The sequence below is a fragment of the Chlorocebus sabaeus genome, chromosome 12 (genome assembly GCF_047675955.1).
Source record: "Chlorocebus sabaeus isolate Y175 chromosome 12, mChlSab1.0.hap1, whole genome shotgun sequence".
Classification (NCBI taxonomy): domain Eukaryota; kingdom Metazoa; phylum Chordata; class Mammalia; order Primates; family Cercopithecidae; genus Chlorocebus; species Chlorocebus sabaeus.
The window spans coordinates 84,582,301-84,601,495 of NC_132915.1; the positions used below are offsets into that span (position 1 = coordinate 84,582,301).

Sequence of the window (19,195 nt, forward strand, 5' to 3'; positions counted from 1 at the left end):
GTTGAGGCCCTGATGATTTCATACATATTTACTCATTCACTATTTCATATGCATTTAACAATTACTGAGGGCAGGGTTAGGGGCAGGGGGATAGCGACGAACATGGGTAGAAACAGCCCTATGCCCAAAAGGCTTACTCTCTTTTTGGGAAAGGGGACGCTGAACAACGATAATACCATGAGTGTAGGTTAAGCAAGAGTAGGGCTGGACGCAGTGGCTTATGCCTGTAATCCTAGCACTTTGGGAGGCCGAGGCAGGTGTATGACTTGAGCTCAAGAGTTCAAGATCAGCCTGGGCAACATGGCAAAACCCTGTCTCTAACTAAAAATAAAAAATTAGCCAGGAGGAATGGTGGTGCATGCCTGTAGTCCCAGATGCTTGGGAGGCTGAGGTGGGAGGATCGCTTGAGCCTAGGAGGTCAGGGCTGCAGTGAGCTGAGATTGTGCTGCTGTACTCCAGCCTGGATGACAAGGTGAGATCCTATCTCAAAAAATCAAAACAAACAAACAAAGCCAGAAACAAACAAACAAGAGTAACTATGAGAATGAACTATGAGAATGGGGGAACTGGCCCAGGCCCAGGAGAGGGCAGGGCTCCCAGAAGAAGGGCCCTTTCAGCTGAAACTCGAGAATGAGTTGGTTGGTCAGGTGGCACGATGGGGCTGGGGTTTGGAGACAACTTTCCAGCTGGGAGAGAATGGCAACCACTGAAAACTAGAAGTGAGAGAACAAGGGGAAAGGGTTATAGGAGGAACTGAGAGATGTTCTGTATTTTTGGAGCATAGGGTTTTTACATGCTGGGAGAGAGTAAAGATTAGTCCAGGGTAGGCTGTGGGTGGGGAGAGGCTTGGGCCCACCACAAGGACCTTGTCGCTGCTGAAGCATGCTTTCCAGCAGACCTGACTGGATTTCACCCTACTGTCACTGGATTTTATTACCCTTTCTCCATTCTACACGGAGCACCCACTCCCCCTTGCTATGCCAGCACTGGACACTGGTGAAATTTCAGAGATACAAACACATGATACCTTGTTGTCCAAGAATGCATGGTACTTTTACTGAGCACTTTCTTCTAAGCACTTTATCACTTCAATTAATCCTTGCAGTCTCCCGGATTAGCAGATTTTGTTATCTGCCTTTCATAAATGAGGGTATTGAAACTCAGAGAGTGAGCTGAGCTGCCTGCCAATGCCACATGCCAGTAAGTGGAGGAGCCTGGTGGGCCAGCTCTAAAGGCCCCTGTCTTTTGCACCTCCCTAGTATAGGTGATTGATGTGTCAGCATCTAAGTTCATGCTGGAGTGACCAGCAATGAGAATGAAGAGTAAAGGCAGCCTGGCAGAAAGGGCAGGGGGACCACATCTGGCTTCATGGAGGAGGGAGACCTTGTTGGAGATGTAAGGTTTAGACAGATTGCGATCAGGCCACACTCCTGTGGCAGGATCCCTTTTAGTATCCTATCATCAGTGAGTTAAGCTTCAATATCTCTTGACGCTCTTGCTCCCACGCCTCTAAATTGTTTTCTGTTTTTGTTTGGTTTGGAAATCAGGCACACTGAATAGGGACTTGGTGTATATTGTTCACCCTTGCCCAGTACAATGCCTGTCCCTTAGCAGGTACTGAATGTCCATTTGTTGATAAACAAATGAATGAACTTCATTTTTAGTAGCCCACTACCTGGATCCTTACTTACCTGGTGAATGAGGGTGCCTGGGTGGTATCTACCACTCAGGTTGTCAATTCCTGCTCCTGTCTCCAAGCATGCTATCTCTGAGGGCTGGCCGAGCATGTAGCCAGCTAAGTTCTGGGGTCTGAGAGTTTCCCAACAACCTGGCAATACCTGTTGAAATAAAAAAATGCATGCACGGGCCAGGTGTGATGGCTCACCCCTGTAATCCCAGCACTTCGGGAGGCCAAGGCGGGCAGATCACCTGAGGTCAGGAGTTCGAGACTAGCCTGGACAACATGGTGAAACCCTGTTTCTACTAAAAATGCAAAAATTACCCAGGCATGGTGGCTCACCCCTGTAATCCCAGCTACTCGGGAGGCTGAGGTGGGAGAATCGCTTGAACCTGGGAGGTGGAGGCTGCAGAGAGCCAAGATCTCACCACTGCACTCCAGCCTGGGTGACAGAGTGAGACCCCATCTCAAAAACAACAACAACAACAACAACAACAAACAAAAACGCATGCACATTCTGACTCAGCACATCTACTTATAGAAATGGGCCAGGCAGGGTGGCTTGCACGTGTAATCCCAGCACCTTGGGAGGCTGAGGTGGGAGGCTCACTTGAGTGTAGGAGTTTGAGGCTAGCTGGGGAGACATAGTAAGACCCTGAATCTACAAAAAAACAACAAAAAACCAAAAAACAAAACAAATCGGCTGGGCGTGGTGGCATACACTTGTAGACCCATCTACCAGAGAGGCTGAGGTGGGAGGATCCCTTGAGCGTGAGAGGAGACGCTGAGGCTGCAGTGAGCTGTGATTGTGCCACTGCACTCCAGCCTGGGCAACAGAGAATGACCCTGTCTCAGAAAAAGAAAGAAAAAGAGAAAAAGAAAAGAAACAAGGAAGGAAAGAAAGAGACTGAGAGAGAGAAAGAAAGGAAAGAAAGAAAAGAAAGAAAGAGGAAGGAAGGAAGGAAGGAAGGAAGAAAGAAAAGAGAAGAGAAGAGAAGAGAAGAGACGAGACGAGACAGACAGGCAGGCTGCGGTGTGTTTGCATGTACGCAACAATGCTGCTGTGTGCATCAGGGCAAGGCCTGTCAGCAAGGCTGGAAATCACCTCCATGTCCACCAAGAAAGAAGGGCAAAGAAAACAAAGACCCTTTCTATCAGGTTGCTGCAAAAATAATTGCGGTTTTTTCTTTCTTTTTTTTTTTTGAGATGGAGTTTTGCTCTTGTTGCCCAGGCTGGAGTGCAATGGCGCCATATCGGCTCACGGCAACATCCGCCTCCCGGGTTCAGGCGATTCTACTGCCTCAGACTCCTGAGTAGCTGGGATTACAGGCATGCGCCACCACGCCCGGTTAATTTTGTATTTTCAGTAGAGACGGGGTTTCTCCATGTTGATCAGGCTGGTCTCAAACTCCCGACCTCAGGTGATCCTCCCGCCTCGGCCTCCCAAAGTGCTGGGATTATAGGCATGAGCCACCGGCCCCAGCCTGCAATGTTTTTAATGGCAGAAAAACGCAATAACTTTTGCACCAACCTAATATACTATAGGGACGTTTATGTGCCCCTTAAAAAGAAATGAGGCAGTGTGGCATGTTCTGGCAGATGAGCGCCAAGGTACTTTGTCGTATGAAAAAGCAGAGTGCCCAACAGAATAGAAAAGGCCTTTTGTGTAAACGCACACACGCACAGGTACATACGTGCTCTAAGAAAAAATACAAGGAAAGCACAAGGTTAGTGCTTTCCTCAGGGGAAAGGGCACTTACTTTTAACTGTAGACCCTTTGAAATTATGAAAGATGGCAGTGGGAGTGAGCCCTTGTGAGTATAGCAACTGGGAACACGAGCGAGCAGTTACGTGTCTGGTAGTTGTGAACATTTCACACACACTATCTCATTAAATCTTCACACAACCTCATGAAGTAGCTATAATTATCTGCTTTTTACAGAAAACGAAGGCACAGAGAAGTTAAATAATTTACCAAAGATGATATAAGAAGTGCAGAGACCCGGGTCATAGCCCAGATAGTCTGACTCCAAACCAATGCTCTTAATAATACAGCACACACACAATTTTCCATTAGAAACAAGTTCCCGGCCAGGTGCGGTGCCTCACACCTGTAATCCCAACACTTCGGGGGCCCAGGCTAGAGGATCGTTTGAGGTCAGGAGTTTGATAGCAGCCTGAACAACACAGCGAGACCTCCGACTCTAAAAACAACGACAAAATCAACCAAACAAAAACCAAACCCAAGTCCCCAGTAAACTTCTGGTCTCAAATACTGCCTCATCCACGGGTCCCGTGACTCTGTGTGTGACGGGGGCTGGAACTCCGGAGTAAGCGGCTCCTTTACAGTGGGGAGACGGCGGGAACCCGTGCCCTAAGATGCCGTGCACGTGGTCGGCTGGGCGCGGAGACTCCTTCCGGCGTCCCGGGGGGCGCTAGGCTGATGAAACGCGGCCTCCAGCTCGGCTCCGCCGCGGGCCCGGGAGCCGCGTTCCCTCGTGGCCCCAAAGCGAGCCCGGCGGGCGGCTCCTCCGGGTTGGGCAACCGAGAAGGGCCGGCCGGGCGGGGGGCGGGCCCGGGAAGGCGGCGCGGCGCCGCGCGACGCGGGAGGCGGGCGGGGCGCGGGGCTGCGATGCCCAGAGGCTGCGGCGCCCACAGGCTACGGCACGAGGGGCGCAGCGCCCCCGACCTTCCGCGTCCCGGGGTGGAGGCGGCGGCGGCGGCGGCGGCGGCGGCGGCGCGGGCGGTGAGTGTGCGCGGGCCCGGGCGCGCGCCCGTGTCCTGCGATCCGGGATTGGTGCCGCGGGGCTCCGGGTCTGGGAGGCCGCCTGGGCGCCTCCGCCTTGGCCTGCGTTCGAGCCAGACGGCCTGGGGTCGGCGCCCCGGGCAACCTGCGGGGGGGGCCTCCGTACGCCCTGGGGCCTCTGCCCCCGCGTGCCGGCCGTGGGAGCGGCTCTGAGAAGCCTCCTGGAAGCCTGCGGTTGGGGAGGGCCGGACTGATTTCTGGGGTGAAGGAGATCCCCCTCTCCTCAGCCGACCTGGACAGTTCCAGAGGGCGGAGACTGAGACTGGGGCGAGACAGCTGCCCAGGGCCAAGGCCGTGTATGGCGGGACAGCTCCGGCTGGCTTGAAGGAGCCTGGGTTTCCATTCTGGCTCAGTCTAGGACCAGCCCCTTGACCTTGGATGGTACACTTTATTTTCTGGGTCTTAATGTCCTTACCTGTAAAATGGAGAGCTCGGACTCATTGTGTCTCAAGGTTTTTTCGCCCCGAAACTTCTCTAACAGACCCTTTTAGGGTCTTGTGTTGGACTTTTCACAAACAAAACAAAACCTGACTTAGGAAACTGACGAATCTCAGTGCTAGTTCCCGGGGAGGCTGGGCCCTTGGTGTCTGCAGAGATGGAGGACTTTGCGCAATAGGACTTAAGAGTATGTTCCTTTGCAGATGCTCTCTACGAGCTGAAAAAGAGAGGAGCTGACCTTGTGCAAGATGGATATCTGGAAGTTCTGGTTAAAATGCAGAATCAGCAAAGGAGACTCAGAGAAGCTCTAGTTTCCTGCTTAATTGCAGGGGCCTCAAGGCTGTGCTCACTCCCTCTGCTCTGCCTCCACCCTGGTATCTGTCAGACCCTCTGTGTTGTCCTAGGGCTGGTGCAGGGCTGAGCTGGATGGGGAAATGGAGTTCAGGACATATGACAGGCATCTGCCTTCGGGGTCTTTCTAGCACCCCTCCTGCCCTCTGCAGCTTCCTGGTTGAATGAGGGGCTGCAAGGTGACCACACAGGCTGCCCTGATGGGCCCATCCTGGCCTCTGGTCCATATCCCTTTCTGCTTGGCACTGGCCTCTCTTGGCTCTCACCTCCACCTTTGCCAAGCCCAGGAGCCTCCTTCCTCCACCCCAAACGAGGTGCTCCCTCTCACTGCCTTGTTGCAATTGTTTGTTTTGTAATTGTCTTTCCCTGAGTTTGTCATTCCTACCATTTGGTGATCCCTAGCAGGGAGGGCTGAGTAGGAACTTCCGTTTTTATTTCCAGTTTCGTAGTCAAGAAAGCACAGGGCCTGGCCTGAGAAGGTGCTTAGGAAATGTCTGTGAAGTAAAAATGATGGCAGCTGTATTTCTTCAGTGATTCCTATTTGCCCAGTGCTATTTTGAGTGATTTACATGTGTGAACTCTTTAAACCTCACAATCACCTGAAGTTACTGTCGTTTTCCCCACTTACATGTAAAGAAACTGAGGCAGAGAGCAGTAACTTGCTCAAGGTTACACAGGTGGGAAGCGGCAGGACAGGGCTGGTTACTTTGAGCTATTACAGGAAACAGCCTCCAGGTGAATGGAATAAAGCCTGCCGATTGGTACTTTGTGAGAGGCTGATGGGGCCAACTAGGGTGCTGTGATTTCTTCCGAAAGACAATGCCTAATGGTGGGATTTTTGCCACGAATGGAACCTTCCACGCAGTCTGGAAGGATACTTGTGCAGCTCCAGCCTGAGCATGGTCCCTCGTGGCTCCCCGGTCCCCCAGGCCTTTTTGAGACTCTAGTCAGCTTTTCTGGGCTGTAGGCCCCTAGCTACGATGTCCCTGTGTGTCTTGTCTGGAACATGGATCTCAGAATTATATCTGCCTCAGGGGCCTAAGAGATTATCAAATGAAGCAGGGAAGGGCTTCAGTGATTATCAAGTGCAGGGCAGAGATCCTTGTGGCTATTTTTGTTGGTAACAGGAAGGAAGGAAGGCATGATAAGAGTGACAAACGCTTAGCATATTTAGGAGAGTCTTCTGCTGTGGGCCAGGTGAGGAGGAGAAGGCCCCAGTGTACATCTCAGGGCTGACTTGCATTTATTGCTTGATCTTGCCTGGGAAATGCAGTCTCCCTTGACTCACTCTTTTTTGTTTTGTTTTGTTTTATAAGGGTGATTTCATGAACATTCTCAGAGACAGTGCAGAGGGGCAAGGGCATGGAAATTATGGGCTTGGACCCTGGAGCCAGATGGCTTGGGTTTACCTCCTGGCTCCACGCTGGTAGCATGGCCTCCCAACCTTGGGCAAGTCACTTTACATCTTTGACCTGCAGTTTTTTCTCCTGTAAAATAGGAAAATCATGTTGAGGACAGGGGCCGGTCTGGTGAGCAGAGTACTGGAGATTATGCTTGCATTTCCTTCTGTTACATCCCCACAGCAGCTATATGAGGTGGACCTCTCTATCCCCATTTTACAGATGAGAACAGCAAGGTGCGGATTGTTAAGTACCTTGACAGCTAATGTCAAAGAGCATGTATATGGCAGAGTGGGAATTCAAGTCCAGGTTTTCTGGCTCTAAAGTCTTCAATGTTTTCATAGGTTGCTGCTTTGCAGCCTTAGAGCCTGGTGCAGGGCAGATACATGATAACTGTTAAAGGCTCATGTTTTACATATTCTTGGTTGGGAGTGGAGGCTCCTAAGTGATCTTCCAGAGCTGAAAATTGGGGCCAGCTTCAGGTGCATGCAACCTGTGCAGTCATACAGGGTCCCCCACTTACGAAGCCCCTCCCATTTGGTTTAATGCTGTGCTGTTGCCATCTTTAAATTTTTCATTATTATTATTTTTTTTTTTTTGAGAGGGAGTCTCGCGCTGTCGCCCAGGCTGGAGTGCAGTGGCCGGATCGCAGCTCACTGCAAGCTCCGCCTCCTGGGTTTGTGCCATTCTCCTGCCTCAGCCTCCCTATAGCTGGGACTACAGGCGCCCGCCACCTCACCCGGCTATTTTTTTTGTATTTTTTAGTAGAGACGGGGTTTCACTGTATTAGCCAGGATGGTCTCGATCTCCTGACCTCGTGATCCGCCCGTCTCGGCCTCCCAAAGTGCTGGGATTACAGGCTTGAGCCACCGCGCCCGGCCAATTTTTCATTATTTTTAAAGAAGAGGCCCCACATTTTCATTTTCAATTGGGTCCCACACATTCTGTAGCTGCTGCTGTTTAAAGTATTGAGAGAAGTGAAAGATGGTGAGGGCATGAGAGCCCTGTTCCCTCTCTAGGGGGCCTGATCAGTGGCCATCAGCCCTTGGGCCAGCTTGGAATCATGAAGATGTGTGCTGACTGGACACTTCATATCTTCACAAACATCTAGAACCATGGCAGCAAAAGACGATTCTAGTAGACTTTTGTGTCTACTAGACACAAAATGTGGTTAGCAGGGCTGGTGTGTCATCCCAGGGGACTTAGGCCTGATTTTCCTTGGTGAGGAGTAATTTTCAGGCCTGCTGGGGGACACATAACAGAGGTAAATGTGTAGGTTGCCGCTGGAGGGAGTGGCACTGGAAACTCAGTTTCTCATCAAGGAAACACCCATGCCTTTTTTTTTTTTTTTTTTTTTTTTTGAGATGGTGTCTCTCTCTGTCGCCTAGGCTGGAGTGCAGTGATGTGATCTCGGCTCACTGCAACCTCTGCCTCCCGGGTTCAAGTGATTCTCCTACCTCAGCCTCCCAAGCAGCTGGGATTACAGGTGCCCACCACCATGCCCAGCCTAATTTTTGTATTTTTTGGTAGAGATGGGGTTTTTCCATGTTGGCCAGGCTGGTCTCAAACTCCTGACCTCAGGTGATTCACCCACCTTGGCCTCCCAAAGTGCTGGGATTACAGGCATGAGCCACTGTGCTCAGCCTACTTTTCTTACTCATTTATCTTTCCTACCATCTGATTTTTGTTTGTTTGTTTGTTTGTTTTTGTTTTTGATTGGAGACACGGTCTCTCTCTGTCACCGTGGCTGGTGTGGAGTGGTGCAATCTCGGCTCACTGCAACCTCTGCCTTCCGGATTCAAGCTGTTCTGCTGCCTCAGCCTCCTAACTGGGATTACAAGCATGCGCCACCACACCCAGCTGATTTTTGTGTTTTTGGTAGAGATGGGGTTTCACCATGTTGGCCAGGCTGGTCTCAAACTCCTGACCTCAGGTGGTCCACCCACTTTGGCCTCCCACAGTGCTGCGATTACAGGTGTCAGCCACCGTGCCTGAATTTTTTTTTTTTTTTAAATTTGTATTTTGCAGTGTCTTACAGGAAGCTACTTGAAATCCTGTGTGTGAACAAGACTCCCTGTAATGAATATACCTATCCTGTGCCTGGTTGCCTGGGGCATCCTCCATAAGGGAACAGAAATCCCAGCTGCCTGGCAGTGGGGCCTGGTCAGCTTTTGAGTACCCTGTGGACCCTTGGCTGTGCCTGAGCTGGAGGAGACCCAAGACCAGAAGGGAAGTTCTCAGTTTGGGCCTTGGAGGGTTTTAGTTTCTCTTCCTCCTCCTTCTTCTCCTGGGAATTTTTCTCAGCATTTTCAGAAAGGCCAAAGTTGGCAAAAAGACTCTGGGTGGCTCTCCCTGGCCTTTGGTGACTTTGGCCCTGGAGAGAGCCCCTAGGAAGCCCATCTTGCCCAGTCCCAGGCCTGAAGTTCTTTTTTGTGCTGTGTTTTGAAGGCATATGATGCTGAGCTGGCTGCTCCAGAATGAACCACAGCTCTGAGAAGGGGAAGTAGAAACAGCTGGCACCCTGCCATGGCCTGTGAACCACAGGTGGACCCGGGGGCTGCTGGCCCATTGCCCTCCTCCTCCCCTGGCTGGAGTGCCCTGCCTGGAGGGAGCCCTCCTGGCTGGGGGCAAGGTAAGATCACAACCTTTCATTTTCTACCCCCTTTCTACCTCATGCTGAGCTGCACTCACAGGGCACAGAAGTTCCTTTAGATAAGGTCAGGGGGAGGTGTCTTTGAGGCCTCATTCTGTCATTTTTTTTTTTTTTTTGAGACGGAGTCTCGCTTTGTCACCCAGGCTAGAGTGCAGTGGCCGGATCTCAGCTCACTGCAAGCTCCGCCTCCCAGGTTCACGCCATTCTCCTGCCTCAGCCTCCCACGTAGCTGGGACTACAGGCACCCGCCACCTCGCCCGGCTAGTTTTTTGTATTTTTAGTAGAGACAGCATTTCACCATGTTAGCCAGGATGGTCTCGATCTCCTGACCTTGTGATCCGCCCGTCTCGGCCTCCCAAAGTGCTGGGATTACAGGCTTGAGCCACCGCGCCCGGCCCACATTCTGTCATTTTTACCAGTTCTGTCTCTTGGCCTTAGACCAAGCCACCATCCCTCTCTGCTGAGCCCCTGCTAAAGCTTGCCTGTTGGTCTTCTCTTTTCCATTCATTTTCTACATGGCAGCCAGAGAGCTCTTTATTATTTATTTATATTTCTAATTTATTTTTACTTGTTTAGAGACAGGGTGCTCTGTCATGCTGGCTGGAGTGCAGTGGCGTGATCATAGCTCACTGGAGCCTCAAACTCCTGGACTCAAGCAATGCTTCCACCTCAGGCCCCTGAACAGCTGGGATTACAGGCGTGCACTACCACATTCTGCTAATTAAAAATGTTTTTTGTAGAAATGGGGCCTTACTTTGTTGTCCAAGCTGTTCTCAGACTCCTGGCCTCAAGCAGTCCTTTGGTTTTGGCCTCCCAAAATGCTGGGGTTATGGATATGAGGCCCAGAGGTTTTAATTTTTTTTTTTTTAATTATTTTTTGAGATGGAATCTCAGTCAGGAATTTCAAACCTGTTGCCCAGGTTGAAATGCAGTGGCATGATCTCGACTCACTGCAATCTCCACCTCCCAAGTTCAAGCAATTCTCCTGCCTCAGCTTCCTGAGTAGCTGGGATTACAGGCACCCACCACCATGCCCAGCTAATTTTTGTATTTTTAGTACAGATGAGATTTCACCATGTTGGTCAGGTTGGTCTCGAATTTCTGACCTCAGGTGATCTGCCCACCTCGGGCTCCCGAAGTGCTGGGATTACAGGCGTGAGCCACCACACCTGGCCCCAGATATCTTTTTAAAATATGCATTTAGTCCAACCATGTCACTTTCTGCTCAGTGTTTCCCATGGGGCTTAGTGTGAAGACCTGTCAGTATCGGCTTGCAAGGCCTGTCTTCATGTTCTTTGCTGTGCTGTTCTGCCTCAGGACATTTGCACCTGTGTTTCCTTCCGCCTGCTGTGCTTTTCCCCTGCCTCCTTTCTCCTGATGAATTCATCCAGCAGACATGGCGGCTCACACCTGTAATTCCAGCACTTTGGGAGACCAAGGCAGGCAGATCACTTTGAGGTCAGGAGTTCAAGGCCAGCCTGGCCAACATAGTAAAACCCTTTCTCTACTAAAAGTACAAAAATCAGCTGGATGTGGTGGCGGGCACCTGTAGTACCAGCTACTAGGGAGGCTGAGGCAGGATAATCACTTGAACCGGAGAGGCGGAGGCAGTGAACCAAGATCGCACCACTGGACTCCAGTTTGGGTGACAGAGTGAGACTCCATCTCAAAAAAAATAAAAAAAAAAGGAATTTCCATTCATCCTTCAGAACTTAGTTCAAATATCCCTTCCTTGAAGAATCTTCCTGGTGGTTCAGCCGAAGTCAGGACCCTCTGATATATTCCTGTTTCTCCCTCTAGCATTTATCATAGTCTGTAAATAATTATGTATAAAGTGTTGAAGTCTGGCTTCTTCACTAGAGTGTAAGCTCCCTGAAGGAAGTGGTTTCTGTCTTTTTCATCCCTGTATCTACTGTACCTAGCACAGACCTTGGCCCATAGTAGATGCTCAATTTAAATATTTTGTTGAATGAAAGAATTAATGAGTAGCTGGATATGGGCAAGGGGAAACAGCATCCAGAATTGTGGGGGTCCACAGGAATGTGGAGGGTTTTTTAGAGGCTTTGAAATTTGACTGCTTAAAAACAAAGGCTTCTTTTATTACTACTGTTGTTAGGAAAGCACTGTGTGTGTATATACGTAAGGAAGGCAGTGTGTACACAATAGTAGAACAAGATGGAATGAAATAATTTTTCTATCAGAACTTTGAAGACATTGCTTCACTGATTTTTGGCATGTCAGTTCTTGTTCCTTTGTAGGAAACTGCTGCCCCCTCTGTGCTTGCATGCACACACACACGCACACACGCACACACAGACACACACATTTTTCTTTGGTAGCTTTTCTTAGCTTAGGTGTAAAAACAAGTATTTTTAAGTGGAGGACTTGCTGTTCTCACTGTAAGGAACAGATGAGAGCTGGTATTGCAAAGAATCCAGGAACTCTTGGTTCGAAAGGCAAACAAAGACATCCTGAAAGATCTTTGCATTGCTTGGGCAAACACATAATTCAATGTGCAACGAACTAGACCTGGGAATGGTTCTGAGTCTCCATGCGTGGAGTCCAAATCAAAGTGGAGTTTTCATTCTTCCTGTGGAGTGGAGAGCTGGTCTGAGACTGGATCTGCTTGGCTGCCTGCATTTTGTGCACTACCTTCCCTTGTCGCTTCTTGTTCTCACTTTCATTTTCCCTGTTTACAAGGGAGTTTCTTCACTTTTCAGAGGCTCAGTTTTCTTTTCCATGCTGATGGCACTGAGCTTTGGGGGCCCTTGGAGGATGAAATGAAATAATGAATGAAGCCCAAGCGTAGTGCCTGGTGCTTAGGAAAGGGCTGCATACCCAGAACCTGTTCTTATTGTCTGCCTTTCGTTTTGTTTTGTCTGGTTCTCCTCCTTTGCTTATTTTAAAATTTATTTTCAGGCTGGGCATGGTGGCTCATGCCTGTAATCCCAGCACTTTGGGAGGCCTAGGCGGGTGGATCGGATCACCTGAGGTTAGGAGTTCGAGACCATTCTGGCCAACATGGGGAAACCCCGTCTCTACTAAAAATACAACAATTAGCCAGGTGTGGTGGTATACACCTGTAATCCCAGCTACCCAGGAGGCTGAGGCAGGAGAATTACTTGAACCTGGGAGGCGGAGGTTGCAGTGAGCCGAGATCACACCATTGCACTCCAGCCTTGGTGATAAGAGCAAAACTCCATCTCAAAAAAAAAATTTTTATATTTTTAGTTACTGATTTTTTTTTTGAGACAGGATCTCACTCTGTTGCCCAGGCTGGAATACAGTGGCGTGATTTTGGCTCACTGCAGCCTTGACCTCCCAGGCTCAGGGGATCTTCCCACCCCAGTCTCCCGAGTAGCAGGGACTACAGGCACGTGCCAGTACATCTGGCTAATTTTTTGTATTTTTTTGTAGAGACAGGGTTTTTCACCATGTTGCCCAGGTTGATCTCAAACTCCTGGTCTCAAGTGATCCACTTGCCTCAGCCTCCCAAAGTACTGGGACTACAGGCGTGAGCCACCGTGCCTGGTCAGTTTTATCTTTTCATATTTTATTTTTATGAAGCCACCTTAAATCCTTTCTGGAACAAGGTATGGGAGGGTAAAAACACAAATAAATTAATGTTGCTTGATTTTAACTTTGAGTTGTGGCAAGCTTGCTTTTAAAAACACAAATAAATAAATGTTGCTTGATTATAACTTGAATTGTGACAAGCTTGCTTTTAAATTATGAAAATAGCAGCCAGTTATTTTGTACCCATCTTGTGCTGAGCACTTTATTTTTATCACCTTAATTATTTGTAAAGTCCTCTGCAGTGAATGTGTGTGCATCCTTTACGCGAGGAAACAGGTGTAAGTTGCTTCTTCAACTTTACCATGTTAGTGAGAGACCGAGCTCCAGTTTGAACTGGAAAGCTATCTAGCTGTGTTTTCACCACCTCACCACCTCACCACCTCGCCTCCTTGTTCCCACCACTTCCAAAAAAAAAAAAAAAAAAATGAGAGAGAGAGAAAAAGTAAAATAAATGTCTTTTTGGCAGGATGTAGAATTTAGAATTCTATGGAACCCTTGAGATCAGAGATGATATCCCAGGGTATGAAAAAAGAACCTTTTCCTCTCTGGGTGCAGTGGCTCAGACCTGTAATCCCAGCACTTTGGGAAGCTGAGATGGGAAGATTGCTTGAACCCAGGAATTTAAGACCAGGCTGGGCAACATAGTGACCTCGTCTCTACAGAATAAAAAATTTTTAAAAAATTAGCTACGTGTGGTGGTGCATGCCTATGAGCCCACTTACTTGGGAGGCTGAGGTGGGAGGATTGCTTGAGCCTTGGGAGGTGGAGGTTAAAAAAATTAGCTAAGTGTGGTGGTGCATGCCTATGATCCCAGTTACTTGGGAGGCTGAGGTGGGAGGATTGCTTGAGCCTTGGGAGGTGGAGGTTGCAGTGAGCTGTGTTAGTGTCACTGGACTCCAGCCTGGGTGACAAGAATGAGATACTGTCTCAAAAAAAAAAACCTTTTCCTAGCTTGTTAATTTGTTTATACGCCAAACATGTATTTAATGTGCCTTCTGTTTGTATCAGATCAGGGGATTCAATGATGAACAAACCAATGCGAGAGTGTATAGTCTGGCAGAGAAGATAGATTTTATTCAAGTAATTTCATGCCTATGTAATCAAATAATTGCATACATAGGTATTTAGCTTTGGTGAGTATTAAGGAGAAGAGCATCAGTTATGGTAGGTTTAGCAGAGGATTTAATCAGTTAGTAGTTTAGAGTGTCAAGGAGGTCGCTCTGGGGAAAGTGAATCAAGCTGGGTTACAAATGATGCATGGGCTGTAACTGGGTGAAGCTAGGTAGACGTATTCTAGAGAGAAGAACAGCATATGCAAAGGCCCTGGGGTGGGGGAGAACACTGTGTTCAGGGAGTGAAGGAGTCTGGTGTGGTGAGACACAGAACAAGGCTGAGGGGCTCAAGCTGAGTCTGGCGGGAGGCTGGTTTTCCTAAGGGCTGGAAGAACATGGTAACAAGGTTGGCTTTTGCAAAGCACCAGGAAGCTATTGAAAGTTTTACTTAAGGCATTGGTCTCATCTGATCTGCACCCTGGCCACTGTGTGGAAGATGCATCATAGAAGTAAAGGTAGGTTTGCAGCAGAAGCCACTTAGTAGGCTACTGCAGAGGGCCAAGGGAGAGGTAAGGATGCCAGGAGGGCACGGAGTGGACAGATGTTTTGTTTGCCCGGTTGGCAGGACTTGGTGATGCACTGGGGGAGCGGAGAGAGAGAGGGTTGGGATGGGCCAGGAATTTCCAGGAAAGTACAGTGAGTCATTTGGCTTTGAAGATTCAAGTACTGTTCAGAGCTAGACTGGGGTGACAGGTGGTTTGGGCCAGCAGACAACACACTTATGCTTTAATCCCTTCTGTCCTGCCTCATTGTCTAAGCGGCAGCCACAGAGAATATGCCAAAATATCCAGTCCTCAGCAGTGCATGGCTGAAACCTGGGACCTAGAATCCCAGGGCTGGAATCTTTCCCAACCCCCAGACCTCCTGGCTGCTGACCAGTGGCTCACAGGGCCTTGTACTGTGGTGCAAGGAGATCTCGATTCTTTTGTCCAGTTTCTCTACTTGGAACTGCAGGCGGGTAGGTTTGGCTTTGTGCTGCTGCCATTCCTCCCTGGCCTTGAGGGGTTTTCAGTCCAGACCTTTCTCTCCAGCTGGTCTCATGGTCTGGCTTCATCCCACCCTTGGAGGGCGAGGGCTTTGTAAGCAGTTGGGAGCAGCCTGGTTTGATGCATGTTTTTTGAGGGAATAAACACATATTTTATGCTTTTGACATGCTGAGTGTGTTACAGCCATATGTAGGAGGGATTACCAGTAAGTCAGTGTATTAGTTTTCTATTGCTGCTATAACAAGTTACCTCTAGCATACTGGCTTAAAACCACAGATTTGGGCCAGGTGCAGTGGCTCATGCCTGTAATCCCAGCACTTTGGGAAGCCGAGGCGGGCCGATAACATGAAGCCAGGAGTTTGAGACTAGCCTGGCCAACATGGCGAAACTATGTCTCTACTGAAATACAAAAATTAGCCAGGCACAGTGGTGCATGCCTGTACTCCCAGCTACTTGAGAGGCTGAGGCACAAGAATCACTTGAACCTGGGAGGTGGAGATTGTAGTAAGCTGAGATCATGTCACTGCACTCCAGCCTGAGTGACACAGAGAGACTCTGTCTCAAAAAAAAAAAAAAAAACAAAACCACACAATGATAACAACAACAAAAAAACCAACCACAGATTATTTATTTATTTATTTATTTATTTATTTAGAGATGGAGTTTCATTCTTGTTGCCCAGGCTGGAGTGCAATGGTGTGATCTCAGCTCACTGCAACCTCCACCTCCCAGGTTCAAGCAATTCTCCTGCCTCAGCTTCCCCAATAGCTGGGATTACAGACACCCACCACCACGCTTGGCTAATTTTTGTGTTTTTTGTAGAGACGGGTTTCACCATATTGGCCAGGCTGGTCTCGAACTCCTGACCTCAGGTGATCCATCTATCTCGGCCTCCTAAAGTGCTGGGATTATAGGCATGAGCCATTGTGCCCAGCTGGATTTGTTATTTCATAGTTCTGTAAGTTAGAAGTCTGACACTGCTCTCACTGAGCCGAAATCCCCATGTTGGCAGGACTGTTTTTCTTTCTGGACGCTCTGGGGAGAATCCATTTCCTTTCTTTGTCCAGCCCCTTGGGGCCGCCCACATTCCCTGGCTCATGGCCCTCTCCCTCCATGGTCAAAGCGATTGATGCCACATGCCTCCTTGCCTTTCATCCATAGTCACATCTCCCTCTGACTCTACTTCTGTCCCCCCTTCCACATTTAAGGTTCCTTGTGATTTCATGGGGCCCACCCAGATGATTCAGGATAGTCTCCCTATTAAAGGTCAGCTAATGAGCCCCCTTACTTCCGCCCTTTGCCATGAAAGGCAGTATATTTGCAGGCTCTGGGGATTAGGGTGTGGATGTCTTTGGGGCCATTGTTCTGCCTACTGTGATCAGTTATTTCTTACTTAGACTCTCTGAGCCTACTGGGAATTTAACTTATTCAGCTGAGCATCCTTTGCAGTGCTGAAATCAAGGTCCACTGCATCACCCCCCTTAATGTAGTTTTTCATTCTCTGTTTAAATGTTCCTTGTGTTGGGGAACATTTTTTTGTGGGGACAAAAAATACCTGTTCTTTGTGGGGACAGCTTTTGCTCTTGGGAAGTTCTTCCTTATGTGGTCTCACATTGTGGTCCTAGTAGCCTCCTCCCTCTGGCCTTAATTCTGCCTCCTGGGGCTTCCCAGTCAAATCCAGTCCTTCTCTCAAGAGGATTTGAGGATGGCCACAGTGTCCCTCCTTGTTACGAGGAAGTTCTCATGGCCAGAGATGTGATGCCATCAGGCTTTGGACTCACCCCACAAGCATGGTATGGTTATCACTCAGCCAGATGAAGCTTCTGGTCTGCTTCCAGAGCTCCACAATGGCCAGGTCCTCACTGTTCTCCGGATTGACAATACCTGTGCACCCATCTCCTTCGACCTGGGAGCCGCAGAAGAGCAACTGCAAACCTGGGGCATTCAGGTGAGTGCTGATTTCCTTGAATCCCTACCATTTTCTCTTTCATCCATTCATCCCTGTATCTTTTCATCCAGTTATTCACAAAATCTTTATGAAACACTCTGTGCCAGCTGTCATAGGGCATATAAGGAAGGCGTGCTAGAACTGCTCTCTCTTTCCTCTCTTCCCAATTAATTCACTTAACAAATGTGTATTTTTTGGGTGCCCACTCTGTGCCAGGCACTTAACTGGCTAAACATAATAGAGGTGGACAGGACACAGATCCCAGCGGGGGAGATGGACGTGTGTGGGAGAAATTGGGACCGTATCATATAAATGCCACAGGAGAGGAATGCATAGGCAGTGAAGACATTCACAGGAGAAAATGAGAAACTTGCCTGGGGGAAGAGGGCAGTGGTTGTGAAAGCTTTGCAGAGGAGCAGATGCTTGATCTGGGATCTTGAATAAATAGGAATATGCTGGGTGGAGAGGAGGAAGGGCATTTTGGGAGAGGGAACTGCATATACCAAGGTAAGTGCATGTGAATTCATTAGATAATGATGCAGTACCTTCAAGCATAATGATTTGAGGCCAGGCTTACAGACCTGTGGAACTGGATACAGATTTAGCTCAGATGCTCACTACCTATGTGACTTTGGGAAGGTGACTTAACCTCTTTGAGCCTCAGTTTTATCATCTATAAATGTGGATAATATTGATACCTATTACAAAGGGTTTTTGTTAGGATTAAATGCAATAATGCTTGAGGAACCCTGGCATTGTCTCTAGTATATAGTAAATGCTCAATACATTGTAGCTATTATTGTTATGAAGTACCTATATGTGTGGGTTTTACTCTTTTCCCAAAGCCCCCAACATGGTCAGGCCTTTCCTGTGCTAGCCAAGGAGGATTAAGGATTAATTACAAATAGGGAAGATATACTGCTAATTTTAGCCTGAAGGTTTTAGAATTTACTTCTCTCTCTCTCTCTCTCTTTTTTTTTTTTTTTGAGACAGAGTGTTTCTCTGTTGCCCAGGTTGGAGTGCAGTGGCACAATATGGGCTCACTGTAACCTCTGCTTCCTGGGTTCAAGTGATTCTCATGCCTCAGCCTCCCAAGTAGCTGGAACTACAAGCATGTACCACGGCTGGCTAATTTTTGTATTTTTTAGTAGAGACGGGGTTTCACCATGTTGGCCAGGGCTGGTCTCGAACTCCTGACCTCAAGTGATCCGCCCGCATCAGCCTCCCAAAGTGCTGGGATTACAGGTATGAGCCACTGCGCCTGGCAGATTGGGTTTTCTTATGCGTGAACAGTTTACATATTGTTCTACCGTATTCCTAAGTATAATTTTTTTTTCTATTTTACTTACTTAATTAATTAATTTAGTTTTTGAGACAGAGTCTTGCTCTGTGGCCCAGGCTGGAGTGCAGCAGTGTGATCTCGGCTCACTGCAACCTCTGCCTCCCGGCTTCAAGCAGTTCTCTTGCCTCAGCTTCCCGAGTAGCTGGGATTACAGGCATGTGCTACCATGCCCAGATAATTTTTGTATTTTTAGTAGAGACAGGGTTTCACCATGTTGGCCAGGCTGGTCTCGAACTCCTGACCTCGTGACCCACCTGCTTCGGCCTCCCAGAGTGCTGGGATTACAGGCGAGAGCCACTGCATCTGGCCTTCTTTTTTATTTTTATAAAAAGAGACAGGCTGTTGCTATGTTGCCCAGGCTGGTCTTGAACTCCTAGGCTCAAGCAGTCCGCCCGCCTTGCTCTCCCAAAGTGTTGGGATTACAGGCATGAGACACTGCGCCCAGCCTAAATATAATTTTAATGGTTAAGTTGTGTTTTCTTAGGTCTACTATCACAGGGCCTTTATATTCTATAGACACCTTTGTTTGGGCAGGAAGATGTGAGTGTTCAGTCTTTTGGATGGCATTAATAGATATTGATATTGCAGTATTGATAATGGCAACTCTATAATGAGTGTTCACTGAGGGACTGGCCCTTTGCTTAGCACAGTATGTGTATTACCTCATTTAATATGTACCTTAGTTCTACAAAGTGGGTACTTTTATTATGCTTATTTTACAGAGGAGAAAACTGAGGCTCAGAGGAGTGGGGTTACTTGCTCCAGGCCACACAGCACATGAGTGGCAGGGCCAGAGTTTGGGCCCAGGGCTGTCTGACTCCGGGGCCTGTGCCTTAACCATCAGGCTACCCTGTGTCTGCTGCAAGGTACTGAGTCTGAGGCTGTATGGATCCTTCTCCAGATGT

At 48.6% G+C, this 19,195-nt stretch overlaps 1 protein-coding gene across 8 annotated transcripts in view; it reads left to right on the plus strand.

Moving 5' to 3' along the window:
- The first annotated feature begins 4,314 nt into the window (after positions 1 to 4,314).
- TMEM268 (transmembrane protein 268) overlaps positions 4,315 to 19,195 on the plus strand; it is a 35,006-nt gene continuing 20,125 nt past the window's right edge. For 6 of the 8 annotated variants that reach the window (XR_012094865.1, XM_037984153.2, XM_073021873.1 and 3 more), the window contains exons 1-3: positions 4,315 to 4,424; positions 9,122 to 9,305; positions 16,839 to 16,948. Coding sequence is in view for 7 of the 8 variants with exons in the window: in XM_037984153.2 (XP_037840081.2) it covers positions 9,200 to 9,305; positions 16,839 to 16,948 (216 nt within the window). In the remaining variant the exon portion in view is untranslated. Of the gene's footprint in view, positions 4,425 to 4,836; positions 5,297 to 9,121; positions 9,306 to 16,838; positions 16,949 to 17,954; positions 19,157 to 19,195 lie in introns of those variants that run through there. The other 2 variants (XM_073021869.1, XM_073021870.1) reach the window with 2 other exon arrangements.